At 36.2% G+C, this 22,236-nt stretch overlaps 1 protein-coding gene across 6 annotated transcripts in view; it reads right to left on the bottom strand.

The window, feature by feature from the left end:
* The window catches only part of arhgap12b (Rho GTPase activating protein 12b), a 74,100-nt gene that overhangs the window by 37,330 nt on the left and 14,534 nt on the right, over nucleotides 1-22,236 (bottom strand). For all 6 annotated transcript variants that reach the window (XM_073828083.1, XM_073828082.1, XM_073828081.1 and 3 more), the window contains exon 2: nucleotides 21,323-22,085. In XM_073828083.1, the coding sequence (XP_073684184.1) occupies nucleotides 21,323-22,012 (690 nt within the window). In that variant the 5' untranslated portion in view covers nucleotides 22,013-22,085. The remainder of the gene's footprint in view (nucleotides 1-21,322; nucleotides 22,086-22,236) is intronic.

The following is a 22,236-nucleotide window of genomic DNA, read 5'->3' as shown; positions in this document are numbered from 1 at the left end:
CCCACGTTAAAAATCTTCCTGTATATCTCAGCGTTCTCATTTTCCACATTCGGTGCTCGGTCACTCACCAGGTAGTGTGGAGATCGAAGGTAAGAAAACATGTCTTCTGTGGGTCTGGGGCCAAAACAGGCCCCCGGTGAGAAAGTTAAGTCCTTCTTGTAGCAAGTGGGAAATGGAGTGATACAGAGAGTGCGGAAGAGAGAAATAAGGAATCAGAGACAAGACAGTTACGTCTTTCCAACTCAAAGCCACAAAGAGGCAGGGACAAGGTGCTTAAAGAGAGCATCTTAGTGAGTTAAATATAGAAGCAGTGGAGTTGTCTTTAAATAGGCTCACTCATTAGGACACTGGCCTTAACCACTCTGGAGTGGAAAAGAGAGGGAGAGAGAAAGAGTAAAGCAACCACTAAGAGAAAGCAGGACACGGTGGCCCTGTACGCTGAAGGTCTGCCAGCAGAGGTCAAAGGTCATGGCACTAGAGATCAATGAAGATGCAGTTCACACGCTCCACAGAGGAACGGTGGGATTTCGATCGCCATGGTTCCTGTTCACAAGTCTGTCAGAGACTAAATTTGAATCTCTGTTCACACTGACAGTGATTAAATCACTGGAGGTCACCAAGTTACTGAGCTTTTAGACGGATGCAATTGGATGTTTCAACTTGACTGCTGCAACCAACTGTATCAGGTGGCATATCACATGAACTTCACTAACTAAACTCCCATTGGTTGTCACCAAATGTTATTTCTTATAAAATTTAAGGCCGGGTGACAATTAATGGCATCCTTGAGCTCTATTCATTTTTGTCTTTGTGAAGGCCCTAATCCAAGATGAGCATTTGTGATTAAAAAGTATATGAAAATGACAGCCTCAGCTGGGGTTGTGCTGGGGTTGTGTAGAGCCATTTGAAGCTGCACTGAAACTGCAATTTGGACCTTCAACCTGTTGATCCCTATTGAAATCCACTATATGGAGAAAAATCCTGGAATGTTTTCCACAGAAACCTTAATTTCTTTCCGGCTGAAGAAAGTAAGAAATGAATATCTCAGATCATATAGCGGTGAGTAAATAATCAGGACCTTTTCAATTCATGAGTGAACTAATCTTTCAAATACTTTCCTTGATCTATTCTGCAACCTCTGCAAGTACACCATTTGTAGGTTGATTTCCTTTACAAGTGGAAACTGCTTTCAAAACATTGCTTTTTTAAGCATCTCAACAAATCTGACATAGCAACAGTGGCTCAACCAATAGCGTGAGTTCAGGGCAGGGCTATCTGTTTTTTCAACCAATAGCAGATCAGAGAAATGTTTGGAAAACATGTTTAAAAACAGTCAAAGCTTGAGGTATAGTGTGTGCAGGATGAATGAAAAGATGTACCAGCTTTGAGTCAGCAGTTTCGGCATTTCATTGGCCGAGCAGTTGCCCAATGCAGGGCTTTGAACAAAGGAACAATGTTGTGAACCCCCCCCCCCCCAGTGTGCCTGTTCAAGCTCTGTGCCATAAGTCTTCTGCCGATAATTTGCACGCGGTCACGTCTCGCCTCATGCCCAATACATCACACCCACTCACAATCCCACACACTGAATAATGCATGCAATGGTGTGGCTGAGAGAGACAGTGGTGTTTACAACTGTCTGAAGTACAACCAAAGACCCCTTAAGGCAATTCTGTTGAATCAGTGTTCATCTTTGTAGCTTCAATAACATGGCAAATTGTTACTCATATCAAGAATATATCGACTTGGTTTACAGCAAATGCTGCTCAACGTGAACTCATCTGCATGTGCTCTGAGCTCATTTTAATAATCACAAAATTTGAATAATAATCACATTTTTAACAGAAAATAACTAAAGTGTATGGAAGCCTGTTTTCTCTACTGAATAAAAAAAAATTAAAAGGTAATTAACATTTGTTCTCTCACAATTCTGACTTTTTTCTCAGAATTTCCTGTTTAGATCTCGCAATTCTGACTTTTTTCTTGCAATTGTGAGTTTACATCTGACAATTCTTACTTTTTTCTAGCAATCTCAAGTTTACATCTCACAATTCTGACTTTTTTCTTGCAATTGTGAGTTTACATTTTACAATTCTTAAGTTTTTTTCTCAGAATTTCGAGTTTACATCTCACAATTCTGACTTTTTTCTCAGAATTTCGAGTTTACATCACATAAATCTGACTTTATTCTCAGAATTTTGAGTTTACATCATAAATCTGACTTTATTCTCAGAATTTTGAGTTTACATCATAAATCTGACTTTATTCTCAGAATTTTGAGTTTACATCACATAAATCTGACTTTATTCTCAGAATTTCGAGTTTACATCACATAAATCTGACTTTTTTCTCAGAATTTCGAGTTTACATCACATAAATCTGACTTTTTTCTCAGAATTTCGAGTTTACATCACATAAATTGACTTTTTTCTCAGAATTTCGAGTTTACATCACATAAATCTGATTTTTTTCTCAGAATTTCGAGTTTACATCACATAAATCTGACTTTTTTCTCAGAATTTCGAGTTTACATCACATAAATCTGATTTTTTTTTCTCAGAATTTCGAGTTTACATCACATAAATCTGACTTTTTTCTCAGAATTTCGAGTTTACATCACATAAATCTGACTTTTTTCTCAGAATTTCGAGTTTACATCACATAAATCTGACTTTTTTCTCAGAATTTCGAGTTTACATCACATAAATCTGACTTTTTTCTCAGAATTTCGAGTTTACATCACATAAATCTGACTTTTCTCTCAGAATTTCGAGTTTACATCACATAAATCTGACTTCTTTCTCAGAATTTCGAGTTTACATCACATAAATCTGACTTTTTTCTCAGAATTTCGAGTTTACATCACATAAATCTGACTTTTTTCTCAGAATTTCGAGTTTACATCACATAAATCTGACTTTTTTCTCAGAATTTCGAGTTTACATCACATAAATCTGACTTTTTTCTCAGAATTTCGAGTTTACATCACATAAATCTGACTTTTTTCTCAGAATTTCGAGTTTACATCACATAAATCTGACTTTTTTCTCAGAATTTCGAGTTTACATCACATAAATCTGACTTTTTTCTCAGAATTTCGAGTTTACATCACATAAATCTGACTTTTTTCTCAGAATTTCGAGTTTACATCACATAAATCTGACTTTTTTCTCAGAATTTCGAGTTTACATCACATAAATCTGACTTTTTTCTCAGAATTTCGAGTTTACATCACATAAATCTGACTTTTTTCTCAGAATTTCGAGTTTACATCACATAAATCTGACTTTTTTCTCAGAATTTCGAGTTTACATCACATAAATCTGACTTCTTTCTCAGAATTTCGAGTTTACATCACATAAATCTGACTTTTTTCTCAGAATTTCGAGTTTACATCACATAAATCTGACTTTTTTCTCAGAATTTCGAGTTTACATCACATAAATCTGACTTTTTTCTCAGAATTTCGAGTTTACATCACATAAATCTGACTTTTTTCTCAGAATTTCGAGTTTACATCACATAAATCTGACTTTTTTCTCAGAATTTCGAGTTTACATCACATAAATCTGACTTTTTTCTCAGAATTTCGAGTTTACATCACATAAATCTGACTTTTTTCTCAGAATTTCGAGTTTACATCACATAAATCTGACTTTTTTCTCAGAATTTCGAGTTTACATCACATAAATCTGACTTTTTTCTCAGAATTTCGAGTTTACATCACATAAATCTGACTTTTTTCTCAGAATTTCGAGTTTACATCACATAAATCTGACTTTTTTCTCAGAATTTCGAGTTTACATCACATAAATCTGACTTCTTTCTCAGAATTTCGAGTTTACATCACATAAATCTGACTTTTTTCTCAGAATTTCGAGTTTACATCACATAAATCTGACTTCTTTCTCAGAATTTCGAGTTTACATCACATAAATCTGACTTCTTTCTCAGAATTTCGAGTTTACATCACATAAATCTGACTTCTTTCTCAGAATTTCGAGTTTACATCACATAAATCTGACTTCTTTCTCAGAATTTCGAGTTTACATCACATAAATCTGACTTCTTTCTCAGAATTTCGAGTTTACATCACATAAATCTGACTTTTTTCTCAGAATTTCGAGTTTACATCTCACAATTCTGACTTTTTTTCTCTCACAATTTTGAGTTTATATCTCACTTCCTCACAATTATGAGTTTATGTCTTGTAATTCCAACTTTTTTCTCACAATAGCGAGGTTATATCTCACTACCTCACAATTGTGAGTTTATATCTCGCAATTCCGACTTTCTCACAATTGAAAGTTTACATCTTACAATTCTGACTTTTTTCTCACAACTGCAAGTTTACATTTCACTTTTTTTTCCTCACAATTTTTAGTTTACATCTTACAATTCTGACTTTTTCTTACTATTTTAAGTTTACATCTCACAATTCTGACTTTTTGAACTGTGAGATATAAACTCACAAAGTTATAATGTCCAATCCTGAGGGGGGAAAAGGCTGATATAAAAAAGTCAGATTCTCTGAATTTCAAGTTTAATAATAAACAAATTATTTAAGAGAAATAAAAATAAACAGTTGAAGCATTTTTCAAAATATATTATTTGATTTCCACAGAGGAAAGTCAGTCCAACAGGTTTTGAACAGCATACGTGTGAATAAATGACAGAATTCTAATTTTTGACTGAAATATCCCTTAAACAAGTACCTAAAAAGGGTCATTATGGAGATTACAGAAATGAATGAGATGGTGAATCTGGTTAATTAAAACTTAGACACTCTGAATGCTTATGCTTTTATTATCAAACCACTCTCGTTTTAAACAACAAGATAAGAAAGAGGCAAGGTTAAAGCGTGACCGGCACTCTGTACAAGAACACTGTACAAAAGAATGTTATCTCTTCTGCAGAGGTGTGAGTATTACCAAGTCTGTCATAATGATAACAACCCATTAGCTCCACCAACTCAACGCTCAACATTTCAAGAGCTCTCTTCCTCTCTGCTTCCATTTCTTACGCACTTTCTCTTTCCATCAAGGTGACCCACATAGCGCCATCCCTGTGCATCAGTGTGTAAACATATAGACGTTCTGCTGTGCAGAGCTAATCCAGCATTAAACCTGTCACAGAAACCTCCAATCAGACAAGACTTACATATACAGTTTAGCCTCAGGGAGTTTTGTAGGATGGATTTCCACGATTTTAAAATGCCAATTCAACAAGCTTTCATTGCTACATTCGTAAGAGCACTTCAAAGACGTCACTGACATTCTCTAGGTCAATCAGGTCACTCCACATGATTGTTTTACAGCACAATCTAGTGAGCAGGAAAAAGGAAGTTGTTAATTAGAAACAGTATTAGGTAAATGCCTTTTTTTAATATTCATATATACCTTTAAATGATTTTTAATTCAGTTTTAGTAACTGCAGTACTTATTATTTTTATTTAGTCAAGTCTATCTAGTGTTTAATTTTTATTTCAGCTTTATTTTAATTACCAAAAATGTTTAAGTTTTAGTTAAAAACAAAAGTGACTGAGACACTGACTGGCAAAGAGAAACAGTGAAAGCATCATTATAAGCAAAGACAAGCTGCAAAATGCAGAAACAGTTATGAGCACAGAAGAAACAGAGGAAATAATACCACTGCGAGGAACAAAAAGGCAGACAAAGACAGGAAATGAAGTCAGACACAAGTGTTGTCTGGGGTGCAGGTGAGAGACGACTGCTCAAGCAAACAAAGTAGATTAAAAAGGCCTAAACAACATATATATAAAATGGCTTTTGCCTCAGGATTTACATTTGTTCATTTAGCAAATACAACACAAACTCCATCATTTAAAACTTCTACAAATGATGGAACCTAACAATGTTTTTATGATGCACAGTCCTAAATAAGTATTCTAGCATGAAACTTCCTTTGCAAATGCATCATAGTCTCAAGTTTTTTTGAGACATCAAATACCAAGTGGACAAGATAATTACAAGCAACACTGTGAAATCTTCTATAAGTCAATAATGTCAATAATACAGTCTGTACTTTTCTAACTGTGCATGTTGCTCTCTTCCGGTCTAAATGGGTGATTTTTGTCCAGAAAAAGAAACGAGAGAGAGTGAGAACATAGACAGAGACAGCTGGATGTGGCAGCGTGTTCTGTCTGTTCGGGTAACACAGACAGATAATGGAGATATCTTGCAGAGCGCCCAATATCTCTGCTCTAGACCTGAAAATTCAATTATCAGAGAAAAACACGAGGAAAGAACCTAAGAGAAAGGCACCCACTAAAAACTTTGGCATTAGCTGTCGTGTAGCTTATATTCCCCCTACAGACTGATAATATACTGGTCTTACTCTTACGTTTCAGAAACCAGACAGAAAGTTTCATGACGACACTAATCTCACCATCCACTTCCACGAACCCTTGAAACTTCACAAGTTCAGATCCTAAAGGTCGAGACAAGCCTGTTTGTCATTATTCTTACTTCCTACATTCATAGTCAACTACAATATCAGAAGAAAAATAATAATAATTCCTTCAGAACCATTAGTTACATAAACAAGGGAGACAACAAGAACAATCTGGATTATGAATTTAAAATCTGATTTTCCCTTTTTGCCGGGAGGAGAATAACCTGTTCATATACCAAACCACCACAATAAATCAAGACATGTTCTTATTTATCTTGAAACACTTGTTTCTGACTCAGACTTTGAACCACCATAAGAACAGAGTGAAATGCTTAGATAATTTATAGCCATGCATCTTCAAGAACTTTACAAAATCTGATTATGTAAATAGGAAATTGTTGTTGGTCATTTTACAGTAAGTAAGTCAGTCTCTTCCTGTCTTAGAGGATGTCTCTTACCAAAATAAGCAGCAAAATATGAAAAGGTTTTTAGGTTTTTTTAGTTCAAGTACCTTTCATCTAGTTACCAACCAATATAATAATTCAGAAGATATCTGGTCGTTTAATTGGCTAATAACCATGTTTTTTCTGAACAGAAGTATTAGTTCTCCTTGCGTCCACTCTAAAACCAGATAAATCAGATATTTTTTGAATAACAAACATTTTTTGTCAAATTTGAGAATTTAGAGAAATAGAATAAATACAAGAAAATGTAATTCCTTTTGATCAATTTTCCCTCTTTTTCTTATCCTCAACAAGGCTGTATTTATTTGATCAAAAATCCTATAAAAAGGTAAAACTGTGAAATATGATTGCAATTTAAAACATTAAAACTTAGTTTTTTTATATTTTATAATTTAAAATGTAATTTGTTCCTGTGATGGCAAACCTGAATTTTCAATAGCATTTTCTCCAGTCTTTAGTGTCATATTCAGTCTCTCTTTTCTTTTGTAACAATGTGAAAGTCTTTACTGTGACCTTTGATTAACTCAAAGGTCACAGTAAAGAGTGACACAGTGCATCCTAGCTGATAATACAGTAAATATGGCTAAAAAAATTCAGTACGCAAAGATTGCGGTTAATGTCCTGCAGCGGTAAAATACAGGAGATTGAGATGGAAATCAAACATGATCAATCAAATATCACAAAGTTAAACCCACACTGTTAGCATCAAAAAACCCAAACCAGTACTTTACATCTATCATCTTAAATTCTTCTATGATGTCCTCTTTTCCACACCCTTTGGCCGACTGACTAGATGAAAGTATTTTAGCTGAAACCGAATGGTAAAGAGGCATGGAGACTCTTTGCCCCCCTCAGATGTCTGATAATGTGGCTTTTGTCAGTCATTCAGCCCTTCGGAGGCCACTGGAGTGTCATTCTCTGTCTATAGTCCAGTGATGACAGCGATTCCCCTGCAGTGGCCTTACATTCAGAAAACAACTCCAGTGTGTGATGCTAAAAGCAAACATTTAATTCAGATTAGACTGCTGTGGTTCCACAGCCAATAATTAGGCTTTTAGCCCCTCTGTGCGTGTGTTTATGGGATTCAATTTTAATACTGCAGTGCTCGATACTTAAAATAACAGAGTTCAGCGTATGAAATTCAAAGCACACACACAGGCCTAATTAAGAGACCTGAATCTGAACTCCAGGCAGTTCCTCTATGAGTTATTGTTTTGAAAGAATAAGGTATCCAACTGACTGACACTATGAGTTCCAGATTCTTTGAGTATTCAAATTACAATTTTTTGTTAATTTATATTTACTTCTCTATTGCTCACTCACAACTACTTTCAATAACTAGGTGCACAAAATATCAATAACATATTATCAGCTAATGTATCTGTCAAATATCAATTGCATCATTTAAAAAATGCATTATCGTTTTTATTGTTTTATTTTAAATATACTTGTATTAAATATACTATACAAAATGTTACTGGATTTTAATTCTTGAGCACAACTTAAATAATTATCAGCTCGGCTAGAATTTTAACATTGCTGCATTAACGCAGATAAATGTTTCTGAATCGTGTAAGAGAGACACACCAGAGCACAAGCGGCTCTTTGAGTGTTTGCTTTGGCTCTTTAGACTCTCTTTGTGCCAGTATAAAGGGGCATTTGGGGCACCCAGTGCTCACTGGCACAAACATCCACCCAAATCTTTCTTTCCAGTGGCTCAAGCAGACAGCAATCCATCACACAGTGCACGGACGGAGAAAGAGATACTATTAACCTTACAAAGAAGGACATAAAAGAGCAGAAGATGAGCAAAAGTAAGTAAATAAGCTGGCGGATAAATAAACTGCCCTTTTAAAAGGGAACCCCAGTATTAAGACTTGTATGGCTTAATGCAATGTAAATTATTCAGTCTCTTACTGAAATATGTAGTAGAAAACCCATGAAAGATTAACGTTATTTAAAAAAATCCAATCATTTATACATACTTTGGACTATGGGGGTGCCATTATTTCAATGACGTGAAATTGTTGCACTCTGTGAGTTACTGGCGCTACCTGTCGCTATTTTTACCGAAACACAACTTGGAAAATTAAATACTGATTATGATGACCACAGCTACTAAAAAACTTACAGATAACGATGGATACGCATAAACTTAAACCAAATGCTATACAATCATTTTTTACCACAAGGAGTCTAAACACCCCGGATATCGAGTGAAATCCGCACTGAGAAACTCCTTCAGTGGCAGCGGCGCCATGACAAGCGTCAGCACGTTTACATCCTGCCAGGATGGCATCTAGCGTTTCTTGTTCCTGTCATTTGTAAGCTCTTTCAGTACCAGTGGTCTACTAAAAGCCTCAAAGGCATCAGGGCTAAAGTGGAGAGAACAAAAACGCAGGTCTTTAAGCTGTTTAATTCGTCCACAGGCATATTCCCATTCTTTTCTCCTCTTCTTATTGCTAGGAAAGCAGTGAAAACCTACATCGCTTCTCTTCTTGGCCTTTGACTGAAAATTACAACCAAAAGCCGCACAATGTGGTATCATATCAGTATTTTATTTTCTGAGTTGTTGTGTTGCAATAAAAATAGCAACAGATAGCACCAGTAGCTCACCGAGTGCAACCATTTTACATCATCAAAATAATGGCGCCAAACACAGTGTATAGAACAATGTGGATTTTTTAAATAACGTAAGTCTTTTATGGGTTTTATACTACGTATTTCAGCAAGAGACATCATTTATATTATATTAAGCCATACAAGTCTTAATACCCAGGGTTCCCTTTAAGAAACAATAAACATTATTGGCTGGCACTTAAATGACGCCAAACCCATTGTAGCATTGAAGATTAGACTACCTATTTGTGAAGTCCTGCACAAATGTATGTGCACACAAACATGTAATGCTAAGGGTTTGTGCGTCACATTCCCCTTAATCCAGTTCTTTCCCATCCACCCCAACCCCCTCTTCTTTATAGAGGTACCATAAGAGGCTTTTACACAGGGGGTGGGTTGTGTCTGGTCCAAGAAGACAAGAGGAACATGCTTCTATACTAACTAAAACAACATTTTAAGTCTTTCTAGGTTGGTTGATTCAGAAGCTTTTGCAATTGGCATTTTGAGGAATGGATTTGACTTCAGGTTAAAACTCTGAACTGTTAAGACTGGCAATTTCCACAGCTGCACTAAAAGAGAAGTTAGAGTGAAATCTGAGAGCAGGAACCACTCAGTGGCCAGCGAGCCAGAGGGTAATGGGGAACATGGTGAGACTGGTCTTCAAACCTTTTGACTAGACAGTGTGTTAAAACACTGGATCAGCCAAGCTGATTTTCTAAGGATTATGGGGGGGGGGGCATTCTGTTGGACAACATCACAAACTGTCACTCTCATTGACAAGCTTCTCACTACATACAAAAGATTAACAAACGCTTGTGTGGAACACAGTTTCTTACACTTTTAGTACCGTTGATTTTCATTTTACAGACAGAAGACTTTCATTGTTTCACACAAAGAACTACATATGAGTAAATGATGTCAACATTTTCATTTTTGGGTGAACTATCCCTTTAAGAACTGACAGTGGACCTCAGCTTAATATTGGGTTATTTCAAAAGCATCTCTTTATGTAATAGTGAGATTAGCACAAGCATAATCTACAGCTCACACAACCAATCTTAGTGATCAAGTAGTATTTGGTGCAAGAAGGCCAACAGTGGTATTTGTGTTTTAAAGGAAGTACATCATAAGGTCAAAGGTCTTGTGATGTACTGGTCTTACACAAAAGAGCTTAAACACACCGCAGACACAAACTGGCACCCAAATATACACATGCAGTAATACTGAAAGTGCAAACAGACAGTGGACAGAGGAAGCTCGACGAACAAAGCTTCTTCAGTAGTGACTTCCTGTGTCCTTCAGCCTGAGTCAGAGTCACAAAAGCTGGCAAAAAAGTGAGTATGTACAGATGACTCCACATAAAACACACACACAAATGTGAACTACCGAAAGAAGTGAAAGTTCTTCACCTTCAGGGTGTTCTCTTTGTTTTTAGCACGTTTGCTAAAACTAACAGCTTTGCAAATGCTAACACACTTACACACACACTTATACTCCTATAACAAGTTTCAGTTTCACTAAGCAAAAACATTTTTTTCTTCTGATTTAAGGTTAAATCTGACCTGGACATGTACTTCACCTGACTATTCCTTAGGTTTGTCATGAGCATCAACAAAACAACCTTCTGCTTTGAAGGCATTAACCAGGTGTCAATCATCCATGTTGGAGAGAGACATCAAACATATTATGGCCTTTCAGACGCAGCATGAAACACACAGCACTGAGACGTACATCTCCACAGTGATATCCACTTCATTAATGAACTTGTGAGGAGAAACAGAGTGAAGGAGGGCCATCAGCCAATCGCAGACGAGGACAGCAGGGGCTTGTGGCCTTGTACTTCCTATCCTCTTTGCACACAGAGATGTTGACAACTGACATATTTAGACTAGTTTAAACACAACTGCTATTCAGGGAAGGGAATTCCCATAGGAATTAAAAATCCATGGGTAAGTTTGCTGACTTCAAACAGTGCACAGCATGCTTGCATTCATAAAACACTGATATGTGAGTGGGTTAATTGTTTTCGAGTAGGCAGATCACTCTGGATCATTTTACATTATTGGTTCTCTATTGTCACTGATGCACCTCAGCTCAGCAAACCGAGGTGTAGAACGTTCCCTGTGACAAAAGCACTCATGCACTGCTCTTATAATGTCCAACATCATCAAAAGGTCATAAACCCCCGTGAGGGACAGGTTACCTCAGTTCAGTTCAGTGGCACACTGTTGTTTTGTCTCTCTCGTCTATTTGACTTCAGACTTTCCCACAGCTAAATGTCCCTGGATGTATTGCGGCTGGTCTAAATAGGTTTAAACACCAGAATGGTGTGAAACTAAAGAAATGTGAAGGGATAGTTTACCCAAAAATGAAAATTTGAGGTTTATCTGCTTACCCCCAGGGCATCCAAGATGTAGGTGACTTTGTTTCTTCAGTAGAACACAAACAAAGATTTTTTAGCTCAAACCATTGCAGTCTGTCAGTAATATAATGGCAGTCAATAGGACGCATGGCTTTGAGAGTCAAAAAAACATACACAGACAGCTTGTAGCTTGTCATGATACACTGAGGTATTGTGACGAAAAAAAATCGCTCTGTGCAAGAAACTGAACAGTATTTATATTATTTTTTACCTCTGATCCAGGCTCATGTTATCATTGCTGTGCTACATGGTCACAAAAAAGTATCATTTGAATTCATTTTAAGCATTGTGGTTTAAAAACAAGTGATTTTAATGCAAAAGAAAACTTTTTTTTTTTACTGCTTTGTAGGCCTTGAGCGGTAAAATAGACACTTGTATACAGTGTCAAAAGCCCTTTTTCGATATCCTCATAAACACAGCAATTTAGGTCTTAAGTAAAAGCAAACAGCTGAGAAAGAAAACACATGTGTAACAGTATATTGGATCCGGGCAGGTCTTAAAGTGACAGCAGTCATTTATGTTAATCAAACAACAAAAGAGAGACAATCTCTTACTGCTCTTGACTAAATCACTTTTGTAAATTTAATAATAAGAAATATTTAATTTACACAGTGAAGAATCAGCAGTGTATTTATACTAGAGGTGGGCATAGATTAATTTTTTTAATCTAGATTAATCTAGATTAATTTTGGAATTAATCTAGATTAATCTAGATTAAAATGGCTAATTTGAATTCTGCTGAAGGCATTCAGAATATGTGTGCTAACCAAATAATGACTAAAAGTAATTCTTTGAGAACGGGTTTCTCAAGCCAGGTGGCGCATTAGACCAGGGGCCCATCTCCTGTTTCCAAAATGCATCACAAACTGCTTGACAATTGCATTTACAACACAATTAACTATACAAACTTGTGTAACCAACTATTCCCACACTGCATGTAGCCTACTTCTGAGTAAAAGGCTGCGCGACGTGCGCGTTGCAGATTAATACACAGATGCACAAGGGCATGGATATTAGTGGTGCAACGGATCACAAAACTCACGATTCGGATCACTTCATGGATTTGGATTCACAGATCGGATCATTTTTCGGATCAGCAAAAAACAAACAAAACAAAACAAAACAAAACAAAAAAGTTTGTTTTTTACTAATTACTGAATGCTTACTTTAAGTAGGCTACTTCTAATCCACAGCAAACACTACTAGCTGAACTAATAAAGTCAGTAACAAAACAAGAACAATTACACAAATATTAAGTGTAAATGAATACAACATAAAGTTACTAATAAAATCAATAACCCTAGAATTCAGGTGCGGAAATTTAATAATTAATTGTAAAATAACTAGTGCTTCTCACTAGGGGTGGGACGATACAGGTAACTCACGATTCAATTCTGTGGCGATATGTGGCCCACGATATCGATAATATCGCGATTCACGATATCTACGATATTCAATATATTGGAAGAAATTTCATCAACGATATATCACGATATATGTGACTGAAAAAGAAAAAAATACCCATAATAAGGAAATCTTATGCATTTATTAATGCCAACATTTCCAACACTGTGCAAAGAAATATGCATTTGCATAATAACTCACTGCCTCCTGGTCTTAAAGGTAAACACTGTACAGCTAGACAGATAAAAGTGCCTGAACATTAAAAAACAACATGAACATTAACTAACATGTGTAAACCATGATACTGAAACGTCAGTAGTAAGTTACTGTAAAGTGCTTTATGTTAACCTGGACAGTGGTCACATCAATGCATATTCTTCTTGAGGAACACTAACGCCTGTTTCACACACACTCCGTCTGCAGTCCGTGTGCGTTACGTATGCGATGCAGAAGCAGCACGGACTCATTTTGCTTTCACACAGGACACGTTTGCAGTCCGTTCCTGATCCGCGGCTGTTTACCACAAACACACCATTTATCCGTTATTTTGATTTTAAATACAAACGTGCTTTTTCAGCATTGTGATACTCTTTTATCACAGTACACTAATACAATTCTAGATATATTCACGTTTAAACTCAACGTATAATAAACAACGCATTATTCAATGCACTTGCACAGCAACCGCGTGCAGTGTGAACGCTCTAATCCGTTAACATGGGTGCGGAAAAAAATACTCAACGCATACGCACTGCAGACGGAGTATGTGTGAAACAGGCGTAACTGATCAGCATGCTCAACTAGCGGGTGCGTCTTTGATTTGTTTTTCGTTATCTTCCGCCATTCTTCTCACTTCTCTTTTTTTCTGCGCTTCTTCTCTGATGTTGTAAGATAACTTGTGTTCTTCACTGGCCGCTGCTTCCGCCACTTTACGCCTATTTACTCGAACAGCGCCCCCCGCAAACAGAATGGTAGATATTGGGTAGTGACAGTGACACTGACGACGGGTAAATTAATCATTTGTGTTGTAATAAAATATCGATATTGGCCGTTAGTGTATCGATTATTTATTGCGACAGAGAGCACAACAATATATTGCAATATCGATTTTTTTTCCCACCCCTACTTCTCACTGCAGGTATTTATAGGATGCTGTCTCTTTAAGGCATAATGCACGTACCGACTACTGGCACGCATCTCTTTCTCAGCTGTTTCGGTTCACTGAAGACATAACCGACTGTGTTTACCAGAATACCAAAACGGGTATTAAGACATGACTTTGTATGTGTGTTTCCATTTAAAAAGAAGTTAAAGAGGAATCAGTGTGAATCGCGCCTCTCTCTCTCTCTCTCTCTGTGCGCGTGCTCTCTTCAGGTGTGTGCGTCGGCGTGCATGTTCCCTTTTTAAATTGTTTGAATTGGTAAATTGGCAAGACAAAACATGTGCCAATTATAAACTTTTACTCTATGATGGTTAAATTTAACAATTAATCCGCGAATCACATGCGTGCCGAACCAGTTTGGTCCGTACGGATCACGGATCATCATACACTCAATTCGGCTAGGTAGACATCCGCGCTAAACTATCAAGGTGAAGGTCATCACACCTTACGTAGTTTAGACCCAGCTCCCAACCCAACTTTGAGAATAGATTAACGGCGATATTTTTTTTATCGCCCGATAAGAGTCTCACGTTAACGCAGCACGTTAACGCCGATAACGGCCCACCTCTAATTTATACATATAATTACTTTATACAATGTATGTAGCATTTATTTGTTCTACTGTAGCTTTTTATGTCCTATCGCTTGTAATTAGTTTCTTATTCTTATTTAATCGCTGACTGTTTACTTGTCTTTAGTGAGCTTGAGCTTTTTTTTTAACTAGTAGTTGTTTTTTGTGATATTGACACTGAAATTTCTATCAAAAATGTTGATATCATAATAAAGACCTAATTTAAAGCAAAAATAACTATATTGAGATAAATATTTATCGTTACTATGGGTATTAGTCGCGATTAATCGAGTTATCATCAAGTTTGTGCTTACATACTATGTGTGTGTGTACTGTGTATATTTATTATGTATATATAAATACACACACATACATGTAATTATTAAGGAAAAATATGTTAATATAAATTATATACAACTGGTTACATACAGTTGTTTTAATATTTACATTTACACACACACACACACACACACACACACACACACACACACACACACACACACACACACACACAGTATGTAAGCGTAAACTTATATTTGAAGCGATTAATCACAACTAATCATTTTGCAACCCTAACTGTTACCCTACAATACAATTAATCAAATCGTGATATAATTTTGGTCATATTGCCCACCCCTAGAAACATTTTATTTGTGACAAATAAACTAAAAGTATTAATCAACCACATTGTTTTGTCTATTTTTTGCCATTCCAATTACACAAAGTTGGAAAATCTGAAATAAATGTGTATTTCAGAGAACATACCATTTCTTTTTTGAGAAATCACACATTAAAGTGATCAAAAGCATCAGTAATTTAAAAAAAATCAATAATTTATAATGTATTTTAAACAAATTCTGTTCTTTTAAAATTTCCATGCATCAATTCAGATTCCAAAAAAAAAAAAAATTAACTACAAAAATATTAAGCAGCATTGTTTTCAACACTGACAATACTTAGAAATGTTTCTTGAGTGCCAAATCAGCATATTAGAATGATTTCTGAAAAATCATGTGACACTGAAGACTGCAGCAATGGCTGCTGTAATACTTGTAATAATATGTCACAATATCACTGTTTTTACTGTATTTATCATCAAATATTTTTGATCAAGTAAAAAGTTTTGAACGGCAGTGTACCTCCTCTATAGGTACATGTCTGTACATATTGGCTATAGTCTAGGTACAAAGTTGTCGCCAAAAGTGAATGAAATCTTTCTTTTAGGTTTACGGTTAGATCTAGGAAATTTTAATCATATAAAAACATCAGAAATCTAGCAAATGTGTGTGAAGCTAAACTTACCTTACCCTCAGGACACATTCTGCCTCGACAACATGTCAGCTGTGCTCATCGACAGCAGAGAGACAGAATGAGTGAGAGACAGAGATGCTCTGAGGGTAGGGTACCAACCCCCCTTCCCCCCTCCCACACCCCAAACACACATCGATTTGATGTCCACTGCCATCTTTCAGCCTAAAGTCCATATTTGGGCAAAAATAGAGACAGACAGACGGGAACAACAAGAGACAGGAGAGAGAGCGAGAGATCTTTGATACTTGAATAAATATTAGATTAGACTGAGCTGGGTTGTTTTCCGCCCATCAGGATCGGTGGGCCTTTATTGGGTTATCCAACTGAACCCAGTGTGTGTGTGTTTGCTGGGACAGGAATGACAGGAATGCTCGGGCCTCCTTTACTGTCAATGCAGGAAAGGAGCTACAGGATTCAAACTGAATCCGAACACACACATACTTATATAAGACTCATATGGGCTTATCACGTATGAGCTTAAGAAAACCAGAAATGATTCAGGCTGATATATGCACAAAAAAACGAAGATAAAACACTCGACGGAAACACATAAAGCTGAAGTATAATCTCGACTGCAGACAATAAGTGTTCACACAAAGGAAAACACCCAGCTGAGGGGGCTGAATTTAATTTTGTGCAGCTGCTCTGTTATAAAAGCCATTCATAATCTTTTATTAGAGAGATGACATGCTACTAATCCCCGGTCAAGCGTTCATGTGTCTTCTGATGGCTTATTATTTCAAGTTATTTGACCATTTTATTAAAAATGTAGAATAAGGAAACACTTCTAAGAGAAAAAAGTCTGTTAAAGTAAAAGTGTGGGGGAGGAGATGAGAGCAAGAGCGGGAAAGCGCGTCTGTGTGTGTGCAAATCTGCTTCACGGGGTGAAGATAAAGTTGGGGCATAGAAAAAGGCGAGAAATTGGGGTCCTAAATCCGTCCTCTGTGGGCTACTCTGGTGGAGTATTGAGGGGAAACAGATTTGGACCTCAATCCTTTAAGAGCGCAGGAGCTGCCCCTTCGTGAGTGGCGATGGGGGATAGACGTCAAGAGGGATGCAGGCAGAGAATATGACTTTGGGCTAGAAGTAATGCTACCAATTATTCCACCAAATTGAAAATTTGATTTACTCAGCCACCCAAGCCTGTCTTTATTTCAGTGTTGTTATTGTTAACTAGGGCCTTATGAAATCCATTTTTGTTTTTGCCCAAATTTCATTTGTTTTTGTTTGAATTTTTCTGGATTCCATTTTTTTCCATTTGAATTCTTCTAGACTCTTTTCTAATAGTTTAAAAAGATTAAAAAGCTCATCTAATTAATTGAAATCATGAAACGTACACCATTGTTTTGTATTAAAAAATGTATTAAATATTTAACAAAAATTTAATTTTTAAGGCCCTTTGAAATTCGTTTCATTTTTTGTCCTCAAATTCAGTTTTATTTTTAACAAATTCTGTGTTCTTTTTAATGGTTTTATAATATTGTATTAATCAAAAGCATCTCTAATTGATTGATTATATAAAAAAATAAAATCTGTGTTGTGTATTTACATCTTTTCTGGTAAATAAATTCTGGTAAATATTTTTTTCTGGTAAATATCCTTTAAAATATAATGTTTAAATAATAATTGTATTACTAGTAGTACATTAAGTAGTATTTTTATGTCACAGTTTCTTCAAGTTAAACTTTTATTTTGACAGGTTGGCGTGAAAACCTTTAATTTTCTGTTTGTATATGATATGATGGAAGTTTTTCTCACAAGAAACAGTAAAAAGACTCTCAGAGAAGTTCCAGAAATATGTTTATGTGTTCATGTATTAATATTTTGAGGCGACAAAGACTTAAAACACTGCAAGTGTCACATGCGCTTCAGTATGTGTGTAGTAAACGTTAGTAAAACATTAGATGAAAAAAAAGAAAGTTGCAATAACAATTAAATGTAATTTAAAAAATAAGTACTACAATTATTAATTACGTTGAAACTAAAGACCATTTACAATAAACCATTTTGTGTTAGAAACACAAAAAAGTCATCTTCTTGATTATTAACTGGGGAAAAAAAGGGGGAACAATATGTAAAGAGAGCAATTATCAGCAAATAAAATAAAAAGCTATTTTATTGCTATTTTATTGCTTCACAAGGCTTTTAAGGGAGGTTTTCAAGAATTTGAAACCACACTAGTCTCAGCAATCAATAAAAAGAATTGGCCTTTTTGGATGCACTCCTGCTTTAAACCAAACATCAAACACTGCAGATGCCATGAATGAGTTTTGGAGGGCAGATGTTCTTTGTCTATGAGGGATAGTTGTTGAACGGCTCATTAAGTAATCACATGGTTTAGTATTATCAGCTGACCCTGATGGACAAAACATGAATAAATCCCTCAAAAGCCCAGCGTACTGTATGTCCTTTTAAGCGTATATGCATGCATGCATGGTTAAGCCACTGTCTAAAACCTGACTTTGAGGAGCATCATGATTATTCCAAGTTAAAAAAGCAACAGTTAGTCTCTAAAAAATCTTGATGTTGTTGAACAATACCAGTAATTAGAAATTCAGCTCAATATAGGGTAAATGTCAATGTTCTTATTTTTCACAATGATGATCTGGTGCATATACAACCCATTGAACCCAAATTTCTCAATGCACATCCTTCCTTCCCTCTTTTTTTACACATACACAAACACAAATCGGGGGCAACAACATGATCGAGCCAGATATGACCTACTTTCTATTCTCCCACAATCCCCTTTGTTCCCCAGCAGCACCCTCTTTTACAGCGAGAGACAGAGAGAGAAATGGGGGTGGAGGGTAGTAACAAAGACTTAACACCCAATTCCACATGATGCACCCTGGGACACTCAAAAAGCAATCTCAATCACTCAAAAACTACTTATTACTGTGGGTGTCCAAAATTGACATCTAAAAAGTAGTGGATTGAACATAATGAGTGTACCTCATGATTCACTTTGTTTAATAACTCTCTTTAATGTGAATATTGCACAAAAAAAATGTAGCTTCTTAATCTACTAGAATCAGTGAGGGCTACTAAAATGCAATTAATATTACAATTTATATTTAATTATTGAGATAGAAGTCAATTTAATTTAACCCAAAAATTAAAATTGTATCATTATTTGCTCATCCTCATGTCGTTCCAAATCTGTGACACCTTCGTTCATCTTCAGAATACAAATCAAGATTCTTAACCTTCTGATTCTGACCCTGTATAGACAGCAACGCAACTGACACGTTTAAGGTCCAGAAAGGTAGAAGGACATTGTTAAAAAATTTATTATATATAAATTCATTTTAACAATAACAAATATTATAATATAATTTAGATATAATCTCTTTATTATATAACAACTACAAATAAAGTTTTAGGTCATTACTACAAATGAAATTCAAATAAACAATTACTAACTGTATATATATATATATATATATATATATATATATTAGTGGTGGGCATAGATTAATTTTTTTAATCTAGATTAATCTCACTGTAATCTTGGAATTAATCTAGATTAATCTAGATTAAAATGGCTAATTTGACATTAACAGGTTTCTCAAACCAGGTGGTGCATTAGACCTGGGGGCTCATCTCCTGTTTCCAAAATGCATCACAAACTGCTTGACAATTGCATTTACAACACAATTAACTATACAAACTTGTGTAACCAACTATTCCTACACTGCATGTACTTCTGCGTAAAAGGCTGCGCGAAGTACGTGTTGCAGTTAAATACACAGACGTGCAGGGGCATGGATATCTGTATACATAGTCTTCGGTTAAACTGCATATAGTTTAATGTCTTTATTTCGGGATTATCAAAGTAAATTATAACTCACGCACGTGCCCCAGTAAAAAGGGTCTAGCAACGCCCCTGCCCTAAAGCAAAACCGGCGGCTCATAGCTACATCCATGTTAGCACGTCTCGTTTGATGTGGTAATTTCACAGTATGCATACACACAGGTTCGAAGACTCGTTCTCGCCCCCTACAGTGCAATTTGGCTAGGTATACATCCGCGCTAAAATATATAATATGTATATATAATATGTGTGTATATATATATATATATACATATATATACACACTTACACACACACACACACACACACACACACACACACACACACACCCACAAACAGTTAATAAATATTTATAAATATATTATATTTTTTATTATTTTTTTATTTATTATACATGACATTATTTTTATAATTTTTTTCTATTATGTATAAATTTGTTTTAACAATATTAAATATAACATAATCTAATTTATATATAATATACTGTATATAATATATGATAATATATTAATATTGAATAAATACAATCACATAACAATATAATTCATAAAAAATAAATAGAAAATATGAAAATAAACAAATAATAGAAATAATAATACAAAAAAATTTGCACAATGCAAAGAAATTGCACCCTAATGCAAACAGCTTTTTTTTTTAATTCAGAAATGACTTTGCAAAAGCAGAGCAAGTCTATTTTGCGATTTTAATGAAGTCTCTATTATTGTCAAAGAGGTGGCCACAATTTCCACCCCATCTCGTGCTGAACAAGTGTCATGCAGCAGAAAGAAAGGAATGCAATAGGAGAGGAAAACACTGCTGAATCCAATTTAACCTGACAGAAAAGACGCCGCACCACTGTAAATGTCAGAGGCAAAACCGCAGGATAAAGGGAAAGGTGTGAGAAGGAAATGTTAGATTAGTCTCGTAGTGTAATTTTCGGAACAGTGTGTTACAGAAATAGATAAAGACACTCAAAGAATGAAAAGGAAATGAGAGCATTTCTGGCAAAGATAAGTGCTGGAAATGCAGAGAAGATGACACTGAAAGAGATAAAGGGAGAACATGAGTAAGTTCAGGAGGGAGAATGCGAGAGGAGCGTGGGAGAGGAATGAAGAGGAGGGCAAACGTCACTCATTCTTACCTGCATGTGTTCGGTAGAGCTGCTGCTGAGCTCATCTCCAGATTCGGAGTCGTTTCTCATTTTCTCCAACCCGTCTCCTGGTGAACCGCTTCCGTCCGTGTCCACCGACAACCCGCCTGGGAGTTTCCCCTGGCAACCTTGCTCTCGTGGAGGGGATTCCGCACGTCCTTGTGGAAGTGTGGGGTTGCCATGGTGATAGCTATGATGGTGGTTGTTGTTGTTAAGCAGAGTGAGCTCTGCAACAACGTTCTTCATCCCAGAGTTCTGATTGGTGTCCCGCAACAACAAAGGCGGGGTCTGTTGACCTGGCAAAGGGGAAGGCGTTGTTGACGGAGGTGGCCTGCCGAAGCTAGACCGTTCCGTAGGAGCGCGTTGGTTGAGATTTTCGTTGGACGATCGGCACTGGCCGATTTCAAGAACGCTGGGAGGCTTTGTGCGAGGTTTGGGGGGTGGCATAAGGGCCCGCCGGACCTCTCGGACGTACTGAGCGGGGACGTAAAAAGCCTTGGTGCCCTCCTCCCGACGAACCTGCCACCAGTCCTCGTTGGTTTTGCGAACCAACATGTAGCATTCGCCCTGCCGAATGGAGATGAGTTTATCTTTCGCCTTGTACTCGTAATCGTACTCCACTTCGATATATACCTGCCCTGGAGTTATGGACAAATCACAGCGGCCATCCCGTTCCGTCATGGCTTAATCTGTCCGTGCGTTACTTAGTTGAAAGACTGTAAGTGGATCCGCATCTCTTGCTGTGTCTGCACAACTGCAAAAAAAAGAATAAAATTTAGTAATTGATTTTAGCATTCGAGTAATCAGTCGATTATTCTGACAATTAATAGAGTAATTGGATACTTATAATACATTTTTGTGGTAATTAAAATAGAACAATGAACAATAGCCTTTATAATTACTTA

The sequence above is a fragment of the Garra rufa genome, chromosome 22 (assembly GCF_049309525.1).
Source record: "Garra rufa chromosome 22, GarRuf1.0, whole genome shotgun sequence".
Taxonomy (NCBI): domain Eukaryota; kingdom Metazoa; phylum Chordata; class Actinopteri; order Cypriniformes; family Cyprinidae; genus Garra; species Garra rufa.
The sequence above is the reverse complement of the archived record's forward strand: the minus strand, read 5'-3'. Positions and strand labels throughout refer to the sequence as shown.